General features: G+C 39.2%; 1 protein-coding gene across 3 annotated transcripts in view; it reads left to right on the plus strand.

The window, feature by feature from the left end:
- METAP1D (methionyl aminopeptidase type 1D, mitochondrial) overlaps positions 1 to 21,297 on the plus strand; it is an 83,762-nt gene that overhangs the window by 44,373 nt on the left and 18,092 nt on the right. Inside the window, exon 1 of one of the 3 annotated variants that reach the window (XM_045779795.2) lies at positions 11,086 to 11,208. The exons of the other annotated variants lie outside the window; for them this stretch is intronic. Within the exon in view, the coding sequence (XP_045635751.1) occupies positions 11,160 to 11,208 (49 nt within the window). The 5' untranslated portion in view covers positions 11,086 to 11,159. Of the gene's footprint in view, positions 1 to 11,085; positions 11,209 to 21,297 lie in introns of those variants that run through there. 3 annotated transcript variants of the gene reach the window in all.

Below are 21,297 nucleotides of genomic sequence, written 5' to 3' on the forward strand. Positions count from 1 at the left end.
AGCAGGGGGAGTGGGAGAGGAAGAAGCAGGCTCATAGTGGAGGAGCCTGATGTGGGGCTCGATCCCATAACGCCGGGATCACTCCCTGAGCCGAAGGCAGACGCTTAACGACTGCACCACTCAGGCGCCCCTGACTTATTTTATATTTTAAAGATCCATCCATGTTGTTGTCTGTAACTGTAGTTCATTCATTTTGGTTATTGTATAATCTTTTCATTTTACGTAATTATCATAATTTATCCATTCTATTGTTGATGGACATTTGAGTTATTTGCACTTTTTTCTATTACAAACATTCTTGCGTGTGTCTTTTGCTGCACCTCTGTATGCATTTCTATTGTGTATATACCTAAGAGTGAGCCAGCAACTTCACAGATAGTTTTCCAAAGTGGTTATACCAGTCAACACTTTCTCTGGTAGAATGTGAGTGTTTTTGTTGCTCCACTTTCTCATCTGTACTTGCATTGAATTTTAAAATGCTTTCTTTTAAAATATTATTAGTAAAAACAACATACATAAAATAAGTTTACTGTTTATTACCCCTGTGTACTTGTAATTTAAACATCTGAGTTTTGTTTGAGGAGTGTGTATGTGGAGCGGGGGTATAGGAGTATTTCAGAGGTACAGAAACTCCTTCTGGTTATTAATGTCTACTTGCTAAATTACACCCTCCTTCCTAACGACTACTCTGAAGACTAGAAAAAATATATATATAGCTTTAAAAAAGGAGAGAGGGGTGCCTGGCTGGCTCAGGCAATAGAGAGCATGCAAATCTCGATCGCAGGGTCATGAGTCAAACTCCACGTTGGGCCTTAGAGCTTACTTAAAAAAAAAAAAAAGAGAGAGCATTTTTGTAACTCTTCATTCATAGTGATATTAAACCTATATTGAGTGATAACTTAGTGATCGCTTTGTGCCAGGTGCCATGCTAATAAGTACTTAAGACATATGAACTTACTTAATCCTTATAACAGTTTTTCCCATTTTTTAACAAATGAAGAAACCGAGGTGCAGAATGGTCAAGTAACTTGCTGAGAGTTGACAGCTGGTGAATCTTAGAGCCATCACTGACGCCAGACAGTCCAGTTCCACTGGCTCGAATTTGCAAACAATGACTAACTAGACCTCCTACCCATGTTGGTGAACTTGGGATAGAGTGACAGTAGTCCTCCAGCTCCACGTGTTTCTCTCTCAGGGTGGCTATACTGGGGCTTGAGATGTGCATTCTGGGACTAAGGAATAGGTGAAAAGGGTTGCTTGAACTTCAGAATAGGCTTGTTTTCCTTTCACTTGCTCTAGAAGTTGGAAGCTGATGCAACATGAGAATCCTGGCTCTTGCGCAGGTACAGGTTTTATGGGAAGGGATGAAACTTGGCCTTCTCTTTACTCTAGTGTTTTCAGGGCCACCCAGCCTCCATCTCCTTTCTGGTTGGGACTTGAGAGGACCATGCTGAGAATGGGAGGTAGGAGGCAGTAGGGTAGACTTTTTACTTTCCCTAATTGTCCACCCATGTGCAACCCATCGTTCTTTAGAAAAACTACATTGTAAATGGCAGCAGCATTCCCAGGGTAGCTCAGAAAACCCATAACGTAGCTCAAATAGTAGGTGCTTGCAGCTGAATTGTTTCTAGCTTTTTGTTTTCATTGCAGATGTGTAGTATTTCAGTTATATTATAGGCAAAGGGGTAGCCTGAGAACTTAGCCACATTGTTTGTGTAGGAACATGTTTTCCAAACAGCTAAGACCACATATTTATCTTGGTGTAGAACTAACTTTATCCATAGTATAGATTGACTACCTGAATACTGTGCTTCAAGAAAACTGTACCTTATGCATTTTTTTATAGTAAAGTGAAAATCATCTCTAATAAGATAGGGAATCATTTTCTATGGACACACTGTCAGTGGGACCAAATTTTAATTAGCTAAGGTAGCTTACAAATTCTAGCAATACAAAAAATTCATCTGTTTTTCATTTGTCGTACGTGGACTTTTATTTACCAACCAACCTACTTAAAACATTGAGCAATATTCATGTCGCTTTCTGAGCCACTTGCAGAACTTCAGACTTGCGTGGTAAAAGGAATGATAAATTAATAATCTGCTTCAGGCTACAGGCTAGCATAATTCAAAAGGAAATGTGCATTACTAATACAGCAGAGCTCATAAATTCTCAGTGTCGGTTTGCCACTTGTGGCTGAAAATTGCAGTCAGGTTGGTTGGCTAGAGGCAAAAAGACTAGAGTTACATAATATTTATGAGGTCTGAAGTTAGCAATCACCAAACCCAAATATTGCTAGTCTTTCAGATTACTCAGTGAGGTCAGCATCATCTAGTCACGGCAGGGTGGATTTATAATGATGAAACACTAGTTGTAAGTCTAAATTCTGTCCATGTCAGTCCCCTACTACCTCCTTTACAGGATTATATAGCCTTCTTATTTGATATATTATCTCCAAACTATCTGCCCCACACCATCATGCAAAAATCTCCTTGCTGCCTAAGGTTTTATAAGGCAGAGGTGGGAAGAGAACTCCCCTCACCCCGCAGTGTTTCTCCAACATTTCCAGTGTTGAACTGCCGTGAAGACCTCCTGCCTGTCTGTACATCATCACCATGGCTAAGCTCCAAACACGTTTCAGATCCCGGCCAGCCCCTACCATCACACTGCACTCAGAAACAATTAAGTGTCCAGCCCTGTGCTCTAGTGTACTTTTAGAGTTTGACTTGCACAGTATGGAAGCAGCTAAAAGTCTGGACCCCAGGATCACTCCCAAGACGCACATGTGGTTGTGAAATGCAAATGAGACATGTGTGAATAACTGTATGGTTCCACCATCAAGAAGCAGGAGTCCCGGGGCTGTTCCTAGCTTACAGCCCAGGAGCAACTGCAGGTCAATGCTCATTTTAAATGCTTGGTTGTTTTCACATGTAAAAGGCATCTAGTTTTAAAACAATCCTTCCATTTCCTACACTTCTTAGAATTCTCTAGGAAAGATACATTTTTTTAAAGTGCTGGTTCAAATACTTTTTAAACTTTTTATTATTGTAAATTTCAAATATAGGGAAAAGCAAATAATGAACTCCATGCTGTTACCTATGGAGCAGATACTTTTAATGGAAAAAATTAGTCATTTTTTTTCTCTCATCTGTATAGCATCATGATTTTCCAAACTCGTAGGTGGAGTTGGAAGTAGTATTCTGAAACTCATGAAAGAAAATACAGCAGGAGAACATTTGCTTTGAGAGAGCAATAGAGGACTCTCCCCTTTTGGCCCCTCTTCTACAACTTCAAGACGTAGTTGCTCTTCTCAGGGGGAAGTCACTAAATACGAGAGGATCCTAGGAACTAGAGCTACACTGAATCCTTGTTCAGAAGGCTGGCAAATTCACTTTAAATTTGTTTTTATTTAAAGTTCCTGGTCTCTTTCACGGTTATAAGACCGGGGGAAGTTTCGTAATTGCACCATTTGCTTGATGCATTCAGGTCCTGCGCTTGTGGGCGCAGTTACAGTTATAGAAGGGCTGAATCAAGACAGGACCGCAGCACTAAAAAGATTCACCGTCGCTCCAAGCCAACCCAGGCGTGTAATCCAAAACAAAAGCAAGACTAAGCAATAAACTTAGATACATAAGTCTGAAAAAGTTGTACTTCCCCCCTCTCCTCCCTGCCATAATTAGATCATTGCTTTTTGGGGGAAATATTTTAAATACCAAACCCTTCCAAAAGAATCTGTCCCTTTTTTGTCTTAATTTATTGGTGCTTCCAGCACCTATTAGCCCACCCAGTCCAGCACTTCATATTTGGGAAGAGGGAGGGTAGTTTTGGGGAGAGCCAAAGTAAGACAGGTGAATTGGCAATGATGGAAAGAAAAGTCCAGTTAACCCATCAGGCCCAACTTACTTCTTTCCAATGGAATAAATGTGTGAGTCTGTATAAAATAAAATATGTCATAAAAATATGACACTGGAGTATTTCAATTTTTTAAACTTAACGTTTTAAGAGAAAAATTTAATTATTATACAAAAAATAAATTGTCCTGTATTTAGGCAGAAAATATGGAAAAAATTCCATTTATAAAAGCAACCAAGAATATAAAAGACCCAGGAATAAACAAATAACAAATATATAGGACCTGTGTGAAAAAAACATGAGATGTCTACTGAGGGATGTTTAAAAAGACTGCAGTACCGATGAAGACCTCTCTTTTTTTTTTTTTTTTTAAAGATTTTATTCACTTACTTGACAGAGATAGAGACAGCCAGCGAGAGAGGGAACACAAGCAGGGGGAGTGGGAGAGGAAGAAGCAGGCTCATAGCGGAGGAGCCTGATGTGGGGCTCGATCCATAACGCCGGGATCACGCCCTGAGCCGAAGGCAGACGCCCAACCGCCGTGCCACCCAGGCGCCCCAAGAAGACCTCTCTTTTTAAAAAACAAAGATTTTTTATTTATTCATTTGAGAGAGAGAGTGAGCAAGAACATGAGTGGGGAGGAGGAAGAAGTTCCCCCTTGAGCAGGGAGCCTGACACAGGGCTCGATCCCAGGACCCCAGGATCATGACCTGAGCTGAAGGCAGACGCCTAACCAACTGAGCCACCCAGGCACCCCTGAAGATATCTCTTAAATAAGGCAACTAAGTATTTTAAAGAGTCATATTCTCCCTCAACTACTCCATAAATTCAATGTAAGCCCAGTTGTGTGGCCAAAAACATTTTAAACAAGGTTGAAATGCAAATGACAGACTGAAAAATTTGAAACAATAGAGTACACAAATGTTTAATATTTCTAATTCACAGAACACTCTTAAAAATAAGTCAAGTAAAAAACAACCCAAGAGGCCTAAATAGAGATGTCACAAAAAAACCGTAAAAACATAAAGAGATCTTCAACCTTAGTAGTATCTGAAGAGAAATAAGTAAAAGCAAGGTAATCATTTTTCATTTATCAAACTGACAAAGATTTTAACGTTAGTAATATTGGTGAGGGTGTAGGGAAATTGGCACCATTGGGAATATAAATCGTTATTATGTGGAGAACAGTTTTGCAAATGGCAGACTTCTGCATATTTCTTTTTTTTTTTTAAGATTTTATTTATTTATTTGACAGAGAGAGAGCACAAGCAGAGGGAGTGGTGGAGGGAAAGGGAGAAACAGACTCCCCACTGAGCAGGGAACCTGATGCTGGGCTCCATCCCAGGACCCTGGGATCATGACCTGAGCCGAAGGCAGACGCTTAACTGACTGAGCCACCCAGACGTCCCATGAATTCTGCATATTTCTTAACCTAAGAATTCTACTAGGAGCTTAAGCTAAAAAGACTAATTGGTCAAATGTGCAACTTTATTTGTAAAAAGTATATTATGCAAGGCAAAAACACAAAACAAAAAAAAAGAGAACTTACCTAATGCTTATCATTGGTTAAATAAAGGGCTATGTTACCCATCCATATAAAGGAACACTATGAAACCAATAAAACAACCCAGGAGGCCTAAAAAGAATTGTGTAGATCTGTATTTTTTGGTAAAGATGGGTATCTTCCATATATTGTGGAGAGAAGTTAAGTGCTTTCAAAACAGAAGCTTTGGGGCCCCTGGGTGGCTTAGTCAGCCTAGGTGGGGAACCTGCTTAAGATTCTCTCTCTCCTGTCCCTTTGCCCCTCCCCCTGCTTGCATGTTCTCTCTCTCTCAAAAAAAAAAAAAAAAGCTTAACAAAACTACATACACAAACTGAATATTTATAAAATATGATAAATTAATATAAAATATAATGTATTAGTGCATACTTAGAGAAATGTTCTAAAGTGTGTTGGCGGAATATTAACAGCAATCATTTGAGAAAGCTTTTTACTGTTTGTGCTTTTTTAGTATTATAAAAATATTTACTACCACACATGTACCATTTTCATAATAAAACAGAACAAGATATGGGCTTTCCATGAACTCTGGCTCATTCTGCGTGGTTTCAGGAGAGGACAGAGCACATCCACTCAAGAGAATGACCTTTGAGAAGTTGGTTCAGAATGAAAAAGTGAATGCTACTGGGTGTTACACGCAACTAATGAATCGTTGAACACTACATCAAAAACTAGTGATGTACTATACAGTGGCTAACTGAACAGAATAAAAAATAATAACAAATAAGAAAACGTTAACGCTAGACACTGTCTTCTTCACAGCTGCCAAAGACCCACTAAGGAGCCTCCCTCGCAAAGGTTGTGTGTCACTTCCATACTTGTTACTAGAAGCCCCTGATTCATATGCAACAAAGTGGTAGGACGACTGTCCAGAATAGTATTCCGGCACACTGACTAGCCAAGTAGACAAAGTCATCCTTCGGTCAGACACAGTTTAAGGTCGGTCATGACAATGAAAGGGAAAGAGGACTGTGGAGTTGCTGGTTGTGAGCTCACACCTGTTGTTTCCGTGTTCCTTACAAGGTTCTTTTGACTCAGCCTGGAGCAAGGTGATTTGCAGCTAATCTTTAAGAGCTGGTTCTGCTCTTCTTGTTTCTCCTCTTCATTTCCTAGGAGCCATCAGCAGGCGAAGACAGGATTGTTGTCCACAGTGAGGGCTGTGCCCTCATTTGTGCTGCTGTATGTTTTTATAGACAACATACTCCTGACCCTACCCGTAGGCCCAGTGTCATTTGCAGCTGGGCTCCCCAAATTTTTGAAATTGAATGAGTTTTTACGGATTTCCATCTGATGCTTTAAAAAAAAAAAAAAATTACAGTATCTCAGAAATCTGTCCCTGTGGGTGTTCACTTGGATTCTGAAAATAGAGCTAGGTCTTGAGGTGGTTTCCGAATAAATAATGAAACATGTGTTCAAAGTCTGTAGCTCTTCCTTCTGCTTAACCACATCCTAGATAACCCGCCAATGGTAAGTGTCATTTGTGTGAATAGATTCTCTAGTTTTAGTTTTCAAGACCCCCTTTTTTTTAATTCCAGCTGTCTGAATGATTAATGTGACTAGGAAAATACTGTTGACCCATTTAAATCATGTCAAACAACATCCATTGCTCATCTACATAATGAAATACACACTGAACATTCTATCTTGAGTGTGGGAGCCAGCGAGCTACAATATAATGTTTTACTCATGTAGCTTATAATATAAAATATAAGACATTACGACTAACTATAGCATTAAATATTAAACTATTCAAATGGTAACTGTCAGTGAAAATCACCTGTAAACCGAAACAGCTAATAACATTTTTGCTTTAGTAGTTAATTAGAGGAAGTGGGGGTGGTTGCATGCAACAGTGTGAGTTTAAGGAAAGTCTTTATGTCAAAGCATGTTTTAATATTATTTGACTATTAGGAGATTTGTTGTATATAATTGAATTTTTTCAATTGTTAATCAGTGGTTGTGAAAATAACAGTTTGCTGAAAAATTAGAAAAAAATGTTTGACATTTTTATCATAGTTTCATTAAATTGGTCCCTGAATAATTTTAAAGGCAGCTAATTTATAGTTGAAACTATTTTGATCAATGATCAGATAACAAAGATAAGCTTTGACTGCTTTTGAAATATTTAAACTTTGTAAGGACATCGTTTGCACAGTGTTTAAATAAATGCAAATTTTAAAGGCACTAAATTTAGGCTTTCAGGTTTCCATGGTTACACCTTTCCAAGTTATTTTGTGTACCGTGTAAATAGGTCTGTGAGTCACTGATAATTATTTGTTTTTTTGTTTGTTTGGTTAGTAATTCTGTGTTTAGCTGAATTTAATACAGTTCACATGGCTTGCTTTGGTTTATGTATATTTTGGTGTTTGTGATTGACAGTGATTGAGCATTTCTTATGGAGTGCTTGCCTTTTTTGTCATAAATGATGTATGTTGGTGGTGCTTGACATGTAAATAAGTTCTCCTGTATCACTGTTTAATAAACAGGAATTTTTAATGCAGAGAAGACTTCTTGGTACATTTAAACAATAAGGTTTGGTGAGCTCTAGAATAGCTCTATTAAATAGTTGCACACTGAAACAAATATATTTATAATCTTATAAACTTTAAGTTCCTGAGTTTACCAAGGACATCGTAACTATGGATAAGCACAATACGGACTGAACACTATTTAGTAACAGAATAAAGATAGCATTCTGCTCTCTTTTTTTTAAGATTTTATTTTAAAGATTTTTTTTTTTTTTTTTTTTTTTTTTTTTTACTTGAGAGAGGTGATGAGAGAGAGCACGAGCAGAGTGAGGGGCAGAGGGAGAAACAGACTCCCCACTGGGCAGGGAGCCTGACGCAGGGCTCAATCCCAGGACTCTGGGATCATGACCTGAGCTGAAGGCAGACACTTAACCAACTGAGCCCCCCAGGTGCCTCTTATTTATTTATTTTAGAGAGAGAGAGCATGTGTTGTGCATGTGCACAAGTTGGGGGGAGGGACAGAGGGAAAAAAATCTCAAGCAGTCTCCCCACTGAGTGAGGAGACTGACACAGGGCTGACCTCACGACCCGGAGATCATGACCTGAGCCAAAATCAAGAGTCAGCCGGTTAACCCAACTGAGCCACCCAGGCGCCCCCATTCTACTCTAACTTTTAAAATTGCTTGTGATAATGAGCTTTACAGGGAATGTCTTCACTGCCAAGTGGAATCTTTCTAGAATGTGATTTCTCCTATCTCACCTTTTGCACAGATATAAAAACTATTCCATATACTAATGTGTTTGGAAGGATATGATTCTTGAGAAAAGCTGGGGTCTTTTATGCCTCTGAACGGAAGAAGAGATTTTCCTTAGACTTCACCATTAGCCATCAGCATTCTGACAAGGCCTCACCAAGAACTCTGAGAAAAATGTCAAAATTAGGCTGTGCATACTTCACCCTACTGAGTTTGAGTCCTCTCTCAATATACTACAATCACAAGATGCTATCCAGTTTGTAAAGTATTAATACATCTGCAGTCTCATTTGATGGTCAGGGTGGTCCTGTGATGCAGGCAGGAGAGGCCCAGTGTTTTGGATAACATGCTTTTTAAGTAGCAGCTCTGGGACCCAGCCGAGGATCTCATGAATGCTTTGTGAATTAGCCAATGCATATTTGGAAATTCAGGCTGGTTTCTACCCACTGATTAGTCCATTTTAGAGTGACCTCTCTCCATCACGCAACTAATGATCTTGATTATAATTTATCAAGTGCTTACCCTGTGTCACTCTCCATACCTCATGTCATACAATTATCCTAGGAACCCTGTGAGGAAGGTATTATTATTCCTCTTAACAGATGAGGAAACTAAGGTTGGAGTGTTTAACTAACTTGTCCAAGTGATCCAACTATTGTTCAGAGAAGGAAAACCAATTTAAGCAAGAACTCAGTCAGGTAAATATGATCCCATGGTGCCTTCACAAGCCAAATATAAAATATTTTAAATGCCATTCTATTTCCTTCTTTTTACCTCCAAATTTGCTGTTTTATTTAGGCATTTTAGGGTTGCTTTGCTTTGTGTAACACTCTACTAAGAGTATAGTTCAAGAAATGTCCAGTACACCTCACATTAGACAATAAACATGTTTCAAATATTGTATACATCACATATTTTAGTATTGTGGTTATATTGAAGACTTTGGTCTAAAAATGAGATGATGAATTTGTCATTCCACCAAGTGTGACTAGTCTTGGTCTACTAAAGTTTTCAAGTGATAATTGTGTTTTCAGACATGAGAAGCAGCCTGCTTTATACAGATGGAGTGTACAGACAGAGTACACATTCTGTTGGGGGTGATGTGATAGTTTTGATTTTTTAAAAATATTTTATTGTTAGAGAGAGAGAGAGCACAAGCTGGGGGAGGGGCAGAAGGAAAGGGAGAAGCAGGCTCCCCCGATAAGCAGACAGCCCAGACTTGGAGCTGGATCCCAGGACCCCGGAAACATGACCTGAACCGAGGATAGACGCTTAATCCACTGAGCCACCCAGGCACCCCAATTTTCAATCTTCAGTACAAAAATAATGGTCTTATAGTTGAGCATCCATTTAAAAAAAAAGACAAAGGTCAGTTTGTAAGTAGACTTCTGTGGTATTCCCCTTTCAAGCCTGTACCATTTTAATACATTGCACTTTTTGCATTAATGCCTGAAGCTATGGAGTGATTACTCACATGGTTAAGTCCATACAGTTTAATTGAATATAAAATTATTTGTGGCAACATGACTACATCAGTCCAAAAAGCTACTTTTAGATAATTTGGAACTTTTTCTTTTACTTCAGAGGCTACTGTTTATTTTCTCTTTATTTTTCTCGTGAAAATAACCCCTTGATGAGTGATTGGCTCCTATTGTCTTAAATCTATGTAATCTCAACTGCAGAAGGTTAGAAATATATTGTTTTCCTGGAGCTTTAGCTTCCTCATTTTGGGTTGTGATTACTGACCTCCCTACCTACCTTCCACTCCTATTGCCTGGTTACAGAGCAGAAACAAAACTCCCACATGTGTCAAAATGCCAATGGTAGAATTTATATTTAAATGTTTTCTTTTTATTTCATGCCTTTCACTTGGAATTGTATTGTACAGTGAAAACATTCTCAGAAAAAATATTACAATGTAGTGTTGTGGGGTTTTGTTTTGTTTTGTTTTTTGTATTAATACTGCAGTTTTGGTCAAAGCTCTGAGCTATTTTATACCAATTGTTTGCATAAATGACTTTAAGTCGTTCATTAAAGGAGAGAAAGAAATACATCCAGCAATGTAACTAGAGCATGTTGCATATAGAATTCAGGTGACACTGTTGTGGGATGAAGACTAAAATTACATTCTTTTCAAATGCTTTAATACAATGGAAAAATATTCACGTAAAAGCCGTGCCTTTGATCACAAATCGTAAGTCCCACTGTCTTCTATTACAGGGTATTTTTATCCAAATAACTAATATTTTGAGTAGTGCTTTACATGACAGTGGTACTTATGAAGGATTTTTTTTTAATTAAAGAAGGGCTTTCTTACTATTTCATTTTTAAAAAACGCATATTTATTTTTATATGAACTTTCTCTTAAGTTGAATTCCATGTATGATTTCTCTGAAGTTGTTCTTTGTGATTCCTATGTATGTGCTTTAATATAAAATTTTTCTATGTTCCTCTTCTTTAGCCAAAGTGTGTGGTAACAGGAATGCTTCTTTTGAGAAATTTTGGGAGGTTGAAGTTTGCCAGATGTTCTGTGCTACCCTCCAAGTGTGCGTTCTCTGGGTATCGGGACTGTGTGAGTTTCTTTCCTGTTCCTTTGATGGAATGAACATTTGCTTTTGGTTCATTTGGGTGGTGGTGATATACTGCTACTCTAATCAGAGTGTGCCTTTTATTCTGTATTTAAACGATATCACGGCATCCAGAAAATCTGGCAAAGAAAATGATATTTTGATGACATTTTCCACAGGGCTCAACTAGAATGAATTATTACATTTTAACCACAGCCCTAATAAACAGCTCCTTTATTTCCCCTGGAAAGACACAATATTTCTTTGTCCAGGAAGTTGCCTGAGTATATGTATTGTTGAAGTGCTAAAAAGCTGCTTTTCTCTAAACTTTAGCTGAGAGACAATGGGATTTTCTAAGCATATACTACAGTGTGACTCAATATTTTATGATCATAAAAATGAATTTAGATTTAAATTTTGAAGTAAACGTTTTTTACCCTAAATGGAAAAATTTCACACAACAGCCCCATTTCCTTTTACACATCAGTCATTTCTGTGTAACTTCCATTTATCCATCAAATGATCTGCTTTCAGTTTTAGATTTTGAGTTCTTAGTGTAATCTTTGACTCCCCTCCCCCACCTGTGGTTGGGCCAGCCTAAAGGAATTTTCTTCTAAGCTCACAAACATAAGTCTATTTTATTAACTAGGTTTTGTTTATTGATATGTGTTTCTAGAGTAGGTGGGTATTTTTGTCTCCCAAGAAGAGGGGAATGCTTTTTGTTTAAACCACAGATCCCTGGGTGCTGGTAGTATACATTAATGAATAACACATATTATCCTACTGGCTTTTGTAAAAAAGAAAAGGCAGTATTTTCCTGACCCCATTTCTGAGCTTGTCATTGTCATTATACTCTATCATTTGCTGTTGCTAAATTTTTAAAAAGGAGGAGGGATGTAGCGTGGAGCCCACTTCCTGATGGAGCCTTGGGGAAGGTCATGTTTTGCCATGACCTGGGCATCATTCTTGAATGTTGTTATTATTGGAAGAGGGTGCCCTCAGGCCACCGCCCTTCCTTTCCCCAGAAGTGCTGTAACCATGGCGGACTTTCCAACTCATCTTCTCTAGAATCAGGACTCCCAGGCTTTGGTTTATGGCTTGATGACGAGTGCTGACATCCACAGGCTAGTATCGGTGAAGACGACTATGTCACCTTCATTTGACTACTTCATTTTATTGGAAGTAGTGGCCTGATTCTATTTTAATCTGAGCCTGGTGAAGTCTCATAGCAATTGCAAATTTAGAGCTTTAAGCAACTAGGACAAACGCTTATGTTGCAGCATAAAGTGACTTGCGATTTTTTTTTTTTCACTTAAACTGTTTTACACATTTCTTTTTTATTTCTCTGGAATCTTTGTTACTGTTTTAGCAGTCTTAGCTGTGAATAACTTCAAGGACAACATTATTGGGTGTCAAGTAGAATCTTTCTTTCAGACAAGTGTTTATGCCAATATATTTTAGACTTGACTTTATGCTTTATTTTGAGCATTAAGAAAAGAATCTGTTTTCCAACACCTGCATAACTGTGCCTGCATCCTCTTTAGAAATGTTGTTTAATAAACACTGTTGCTTTATCATCCAGAGGCTATTGCCAAATGCTGTTAATTAGGCAAAAAGAAAAAGAAAAAAAAGGTTTTTTTACGAGTTTGTAAAACATCCACTCTTCTTCTTGTCGTGGTATCTTAGCTTGAAATCCTGGAAGCAATGGTATATGGTGTCCATATCCATGATTTCCTGAATTGGAGAAAAAGTGTGGAAAGCATCTGGGGAAAAGGAGACTCTTTACCAGCTTGTTTCCTGTAAGCTCAATTGGAAGACCTTGTCTGTGCAAATAGATTTCAAAATAGAGCCTGCCCTTTGACTGTCTCCATAATTACATGGCTCACTCTGTATTTTATTTGGCAGCCAGAACAGTTAACCCCTGGAAGGAAGGGGCTGATGGCCTGGCCAGCTTGGCTTCCCCGACATGTCCATGGGAATGAATAAACCACTGTTTGGAGAAGCCCAGAGCTAAAAACACACCAGGACAGTCTTCAACTGAACTGAGACTTTTAAAAAATAAGTTTAATAATGTTTATTATGATTGGTTTGGAAACTTACTTTGTCCTTATTGTGTAAATTGTAGAGAGGTATTAATTGTCTAAAAAAAATTGGGGAGTTGGGGGAGTTCCTGTTGCTTTGATGTAATCAACATCTGTCAACAGAATGAATTTGCTTTTGTTTAGTTTCAAGGGCCCTTGTCCTTTAGCTTTGCCCAATCAGTATCTGCTGCAGCCTGGGGCATTCCCTGAGCTGATTTTCTTTTTTCTTCAACAAATGCACAGGTTATTTCTTGTGAAATGTGAGCTTCTCTTCTGTTTTATAGTCTCCTTGAAATGGGAAGGAACCCTCAATCTTTCTCATTTACTTTTGAAACAGGTACATCTTAGTACTAGATTATAAAAATCGATGAGAGTTATATCAAGTGATGCAGACTATTTAATTTTCCTTTCATAACATTTGTGCAAGTTATCAAACCTATCAAGTAGACAGTCGGTGTTTTAGGTCAAGAAATATAAGGCACGGATGCATTTGCAGTGTTCTCTTTTGGACTTGGAGCACACAGCGCTCTAAAAGCCCATGCTCCTGCTCTCGGTAATTCGTTGGAGTTCATGAAGTGTGATCTTTCTGTGGCTCTAAATCAGCACCTCGAAAATGTATTTCTATGGTACAGTCCCTTTTGAGCCTGCTGTAGGAAGCAATGTTTCTAAACAGTTAAAACTATCTCAGTTTGCTGTCACAAAGTAAGTTACTTATTTTGTTAAGTTAATGTATTATTTAACCAAATCATTTGGTTTAAAATTAAAATTATCAATGACTGTAAGAGCCATATTTGAAAATGAATTAGCAAAACATTGTTTTCTCTCTTAGTAATCATAAATCATTTAAATCTGGCACACATTCCCCCCTTCATCCAAAATAATTGCCTCCATTTGTAAAATCAATTAGATGCTGATATGCTATAAATAATAGTTTGGTTACTAGACTTTGGCATTTGATCATTATGAAAAAATACATTCAGTAAGACATTTTACAGAGTATCTTTTAAATTACATATTATCTCTGGTTGACATTGTTAACTAATGTAAAGTAGTACAGGCTACTTTCTTGTGTTGTTGTCTACCCAGATATTTAATACCTCTGAAATGTAACATAACTGAGGATTGATGCCCTGCTTCAGGGTGACCGTGCTTCCCTGGAAACATACAATGAAAAATAGAGGTGTTGGTGGCCCACACTTGAGTACAAATATACTTTGTTCAGCTTTACAGCTGCTTAAAATAATAAGCATTTTAAATGTCTCTTTGAAAGTTCATTCAGGCCTCTTCCTTAAAAATACTTGTTGGCCAAAAGAAAACTCACATTTTCAAGGATAAGTCGGCTTAATTAAGGGTCATTAGTAGAGGTGCACAGAAAAACCCAGGGCTCAGTGGGTGAAATGGAAGCGTTTCATTATGTGGTATAGAATGCACGAGCAGATAACAATTAAAATGGACCCTGAGTAAGAGGCCAGTAAATATAGGGCATGTTGCGTGCACCAACATCAGTTATTTAAAATGCATTCCTCCCTCCATCATACTTGAATTCTGTAATCCCACCTTTCAGACTTAATCTGGAAAGGGAACATAAAATGCCGTTTTTAGAAATTGATGTTATTCCCGAATATTTTCATATTTAAAACCATAACTTAGATTTCCACTGCAGATACAAATTTAAAATATGAAAACTGTGCTACAGGATCCAGAGGACATACACCAATTTCAAAAGACATTCAGGCTGCACAGTGTGCTTCTCCATGGAGTGAAAGAAGCAGTTGCCTATAATTTTCGACATTCAGCTGAAACTAGACGCTGATGGAATGATGGAATTTTTGTGACACTGAAAATAATTCTTACTATTACCTTTGATAACAGTAAATATTCTAGTATTTATAACAAATCACGTATAGATGTACTGCCCAAGGAGGCCCTAGATAGAGTTTCTGTTACATAATCAACAGTAACAACACTCACTATAATCCGTCTTTGAAGATCCAGATTAGTCCAGAGCAGCTCCTGGCTGATCTGGGGCTCTTCCCTCCTAAGGTTTCGGATGATTTTCAACTTGCGTCTCCTTAACTTCAGATTGATCAGCTTGTCCCTTGCAATAATTAGTACACACCTGAAACTTGTTTCCTGAAAATAGCTTTAACCAAAGGGGGTCTGGGATGCCTGGCTGGCTCAGTCGGTACAGCATGCGACTCTTGATCTTGGGGTTTTGAGTTCAAGCCCTACATTGGGTGTAGAGGGTACTTAAAAATAAAACCTTGGGGCACCTGGGTGGCTCAGTCAGTTAAGCGCCTGCCTTCGGCTCAGGTCACAATCCTGGAGTCCTGGGATTGAGCTCCGCATCAGGCTCCCTGCTCAGCGGGGAGTCTGCTTCTCCTTCTGCCCCTCATCCCACTCGTGCTCTCTCTCCCTCTCTCAAATAAATACATAAAATCTTTAAAAAAAAAATTAAACCTTAAAAAAAGGGGGGTGTGGTGTGCATCCCGGGTAAATCGTGGTGCCCAGGAGACAGAGAGGCCAGTCTTGTGACTAATGGAAGCCTGGCTGGTGTCCCTGCCTCTGATGATGGATGTCATACATCCATTAGCTGTAACATTGACCATAGCAAATTGGAAGCTAGATACAGTTGTGTTATGGTATCTGCAGTGCTTTTATTTATTTATTTAATCAAGAGATCATTGACATATAATATTTGTATTGTATCAGCTTTTGGTGTACAAAACAGTGCTTTTATAAAGAAAGGAAATATAAAGGAAACCCAACAAACCTTTTCTAGAATGATCTGTGGCAGTAACTGTAGTTTGGTTATCCTATGACCCTGAATATAATGGGTACTGGAGAATTTAGTTTTATCCACTCTGCATTTAGAAAATTTGTTAACTACTATTTATTAATTACAGTATGATAAACAAAACTGAGGATTTTGCCCCACCTCTTTTTTGCCACATTAATTGGAGGACCATTATCTTCTAAAGGCATGTATTTCTTAAGCCCATTTCTTCATTTCACCTGTGAAAACACTAGATTTTTTTTTTCTGGTTTGTAATGAATAGTTAGTAGAATAAACACGGTGTGGTACCTTATTATCCTGTTACCTTGTGACAGCGTTTATAGGGTGTCTTTTACGAGATTGAAAGAAAAGATTTTGCTTCAAATAAAAAAGTATCATATGAAAGTGGAATTTCTGAGTACACTGCAGAACCGTAATTGTCAACAGATTGGATACGTTCAGGCTGTGTTCCCAACGTTTAAGTCGTGTGTGGGTGTGCCTGCATCTTTTTCGGCAGTGAGCCTATCATTTGGCAGGACAGGTACATTGGCAACACTGTTCATCCTCGAAGTGAATGTCTCAAAAGCCTCAACCAGATATCCTAGTAGAGGCCTGGTGACTTCATGCCTCAAGTTTAAGTACATAGAAAAGATTCCCCCTATAATGACTGTCTGCTTGAACTTGATAATGCTGATAAAGATGATCTCTCTTTCATGTAATCAGCTGCATTGAAAAAAATCTTCGTGAGTCCTAAAATTGATCGGCGTCCACATCATCCCATTGCCTGGGATGTAGCATGACAATCAGATGCTGCTGAATGAAGGCACAGATGTCAGAGCTAAAAGAGACCTCCCTCATTTTCCTAAGCCTTCTATATCAGTGGGCAGTGTCTGAAGTGCTCAGCATAGAGCTTGGCCCCCGGAGGTTCTCAGCCAGTGTTCATTGTTATTGTTACTACTTGAGGTCACATGGTTAGCCCTTGGCAGGACCAGGAGCAGAACCATGGTTCTAAGGTGCCATCCGCTGCTGTGTGGCTCTGGCCCCTTTTTCACCACGCATATCACCATCTGATACAATCTAACGTATTTGTTGGTTTGCTTCTTTTTTTTTTTTTTTAAGGTTTTATTTATTTATTAGAGATAGAGACAGCCAGTGAGAGAGGGAACACAAGCAGGGTGAGTGGGAGAGGAAGAAGCAGGCTCCTAGCGGAGGAGCCTGATGTGGGCTCGATCCCATAACACCGGGATCACGCCCTGAGCCGAAGGCAGACGCTTAACCGCTGTGCCACCCAGGCGCCCCTGTTGGTTTGCTTCTTGTCTGTGTCCCACCGTAGAATATAAGCTCCATGAGTGCAGGGACTTTGTCATCTGGGTCACCCTGCATCCAGAGCATGGCACACAGAAGGAGCTCAGTAAGTATTTGCTGAATAAAAGAATAAATAAATTTAGAGGCCCACAGGTAAACCTATTGAAGAGTTGAGAAGGGAGAAGAAAAAAATTAATGTTTATGGGGCACCGGCTTTTGAGACGGTTTGCTTATGTATGTTATCTCAGCTAATGCTCACAGCGACGGAGTGGTGAGGAAAACACTTCTGTTCCCATGTAATGGTGAAGAACGCGGGGCTCAGAAGCCGTGGTAACTCAGATCTATCTGCCTTCAAAGCTCATGCTGTTTTCACTACTACAGTACCTCCCAATTAGATCAGATCTATGAATTTTCATGGAAGGTACCTTCATTCTAAATGTTGGATGGTCCTATGATGTTTATTTTTTTCTTTTTTTTTTTTTAAACTTTCCTTTAGGGGTGTCTGGGTGGCTCAGTCCATTGAGCAGCCAACTCTTGATTCTGGCTCAGGTCATGATCTCAGGATCTTGGGATCGAGCCCCACATTGGGCTCCATGCTGAGCGGGGAGTCTGCTTGAGGATTCTCTCTCTCTCTCTCTCTCTTCCTCTGCCCCTCCCCCTGCTCGTGTGCTCTCACTTGCTCTAAATAAATAAATAAATCTTTAAAAAACACACACACAAACCAACTTTCCTTTAAATCTAATCCCTGGGGCACCTGGGTGTCTCAATCCATTGAGCATCCATCCAACTCTCGGTTTTGGCTCAGGCCGTGATCTCATGGGTCGTGGGATTGAGCCCTGAGGCGGGCTCCCCACTTAGCAGGGAGTCTGCTTAAAGATTTGCTCCTTCTGTCCCTCCCCTGACTCTGTCTCTCTCTCTCTCTCTCAAATAAATAAATAAATAAATAAATAAATAAATAAATCTTTTTTTAAAAAACCTAATCCCTGAAACAAACACATTCTGTGGGAAAGCATGCTATCTACTAGAGCCCCCGCACACTGGAGGAAGGCAGGTTGGAGTGGCAGGCACAGTCCTCGATTTGGTTTTACCGGACGTGGAGCCCAGGCCTCCCACTGACCACCAGAGGTGTGAATCTTAGTTCCTCATCCGTAAAATAGTGACATTAATAGCTGCCTGCCTTCCAGACAGAGTTGGTAAGAGATAACGTATGTACAGCACCTAGCACTGTGTGCTTCATCAAAGAAAGTGGCCATTAAATGTTAACCAATATTATTGTTACTAATTCTATTAGTGTTATCATTATTAATAGTAATCATAATATATACTTTCCTCAGAAGGGAAATGCTTGTGAACTTGTGTCTTGTCTGTGGTCCTACCTCAGGATGCAGTTAGGGAGCCTGGAGTCATAGATTGATTCCAACTAAGTCTTTGCTTTAACTGGGACCCATAACCACAGACTGCCAGCCAACTTCTGTCGGCCACCTCACCGAAGCATGTGTTTGCTCAGCAAAGGGAGCTTGGCTTGAGAGAGTGGATGGATTAGGTCAAACCCATCACCACTTTGGGAAAAATAACCTAGCGATGGTAACTTTTAATAGTTTTATGATGCCTTTTATGTTTTCTGGGTGTTTCCATGTGTGTTAGGTCATTTTTTCTCATGTGTATGAGAAAAAGAATATACTTTGTGGAAGCAACTTGAAGTGCTTTCCCACAGCTTTGGCACTTACTGCATGTTCCTGGGGAAGTTACTTACCTTTGGGTGCCTCAGTATCCTCAACTGTGGAGTGCAGTGGAAGGCTCTCATTAAGATTAAGGAGCTAACGTATGTAAAGTGCCTAGAACAATAATAGACACATAGTTAAGTGCTCAGTAATAAAGCTATAATGGAGTGCACAATTTCTTTCTCATTAAAATCTTTTTAAGTGTTCTTGGAGGAACTACCATTTATTAGGCATCTACTGAATACAGAGCTTTCACATACTTTCACATACTTTTTTCACGTATTCCAATTAATTCTCACCTGAGACTCAAGAAACTTGATCAGGGCCACACAGCTAACAAATGGTGGGGCTGAAATGAATGTTCAGGCTTCTGCTTTCCAACCATCTGCTTTTCCTAGGATACTACCCTGCTCCATATACCAGTTGGCAATCCTAGAGCTGGTGGTGATGTCTCAGGGAAATGTGCAAGCTTCAGGAAATATGTATCTGCCTCTATCAAGCAAATTTTGATTTTTAAAAAGAAGTCATATTCCTGCATTTGTCTAGTATTTGGAATTGTTTAAAATAACACCAAAACACCTCTGTAAGTTTGATTCAACACTATTTCATTCAACTTTATGGAAGAACATAATCAAGTGAAACTTACGACCTTGAATCACTGACATTGGGGATTTGTTTGTGTCCGTGCCTTTTTCCAGTTCACTTGGAGATCTTGACCTTGGAGGCCAGTACTCACGTGCAGCTCATGTTTCTATTATGTTTCACAGCTGAAATGTTACTCTAGGTCAGTAATTCTCAAACTTTCACGGGCATCAGAATCACCCCAAGGGCTTGTTACAGCACAGATTGCTGGCCTCATCCCAGAGTTTGAGTACGTAAATTGAGGGGCCCCGTAATTTGCATCTTTCCCCCTGTGATGCTGATATGGTGGTCTGGGGACCACATTTTGAGAACCAGTCCTCTAGACCAGGAGTCGACGAACTTCTGTAAATGACCAGATAATAAATATTCTAGGTTTTGTGGGTCGTACAGTCTCTGTCGCAAATACTCAACTCTGCCACTGTGGCTCAAAGCAGCCATAGATCATCGTAAGCGATTGAGTGTGGCTGTGTTGCAATGAACCTTTACTTATGGACATTGAAATTTGAATTTCATGTAATTTCACATGTTACAAAATACTATTTTTCTTATCTCTTTTTTGCCCGTTTATAAATGTAAAATTTATTTTTAGGTTGTGGACTGTAAAAAACAGGCAGCAGGCCAGATTTGGCTGTAGTTTGCTGACCCCTGACATGCAATTGTGACATGTTGGGGAATTTTCAAACTACTGTTTTAATTATAAAAGTAATACATGCAAGTGGATGGTTTAAAAAAAACTAACAGTATAGGGGTGCCTGGGTGGCGCAGTCGTTAAGCGTCTGCCTTCAGCTCAGGCCGTGATCCCGGCATTATGGGATCGAGCCCCACATCAGGCTTCTCCGCTAGGAGCCTGCTTCTTCCTCTCCCACTCCCCCTGCTTGTGTTCCCTCTCTCGCTGGCTGTACCTCTCTGTCAAATAAATAAATAAAAATCTTAAAAAAAAAAACAAAACTAACAGTATAGCAGAAAATAAAATGAATCAGGAAGTCTTCCTCACCACCCCAGGCCCAATCACATGCCCCAGAAATAGCCACTATTGATGACTATCAACTTTCAGAAATTTTATAGGGATATACAAGCTTATATAAATGTATAAATTCTTTTTTACATCGGTGGGCTTTTTATACATATTGTGCAGCATTTGTCTTTTCCCTAACAATACATTTACATGTCAACACATAGAAATAAATTATTTAGCTTATTCTCTGATAGCTTCATAGTTTTCTGTTGTGTAGATATACCATACTATATTTCACCAGTCCCCCATTGATGGACATTTGCGTTACTCCCCATTTTTTTCTACCACAAAGTGAGGGTACGTCTTCTTACATCCATTATTGCATAATATCAGCAAGGTAAGGTCCTAGGAGATGGGTTGCTGGGTCAAAGGATATGTGCATTTAAAATTTTGGTAGCTATTTCTAAATTCCTGTTGTGGGCACTTTAGGACCCTACGTTCTTTTTGTTTCAGGGTCACACCCTACATTTCTGTTTTTTAGTCTTTATCTGACTTGAGCATTCATCATAGTGGATGTCGGTATAAAGCCTCGCTGCACGTGAACTTAACACAGA

The sequence above is a fragment of the Ursus americanus genome, chromosome 1 (assembly GCF_024610735.1).
Source record: "Ursus americanus isolate L20-20 chromosome 1, mUrsAme1.1.p, whole genome shotgun sequence".
Taxonomy (NCBI): Eukaryota; Metazoa; Chordata; class Mammalia; order Carnivora; family Ursidae; genus Ursus; species Ursus americanus.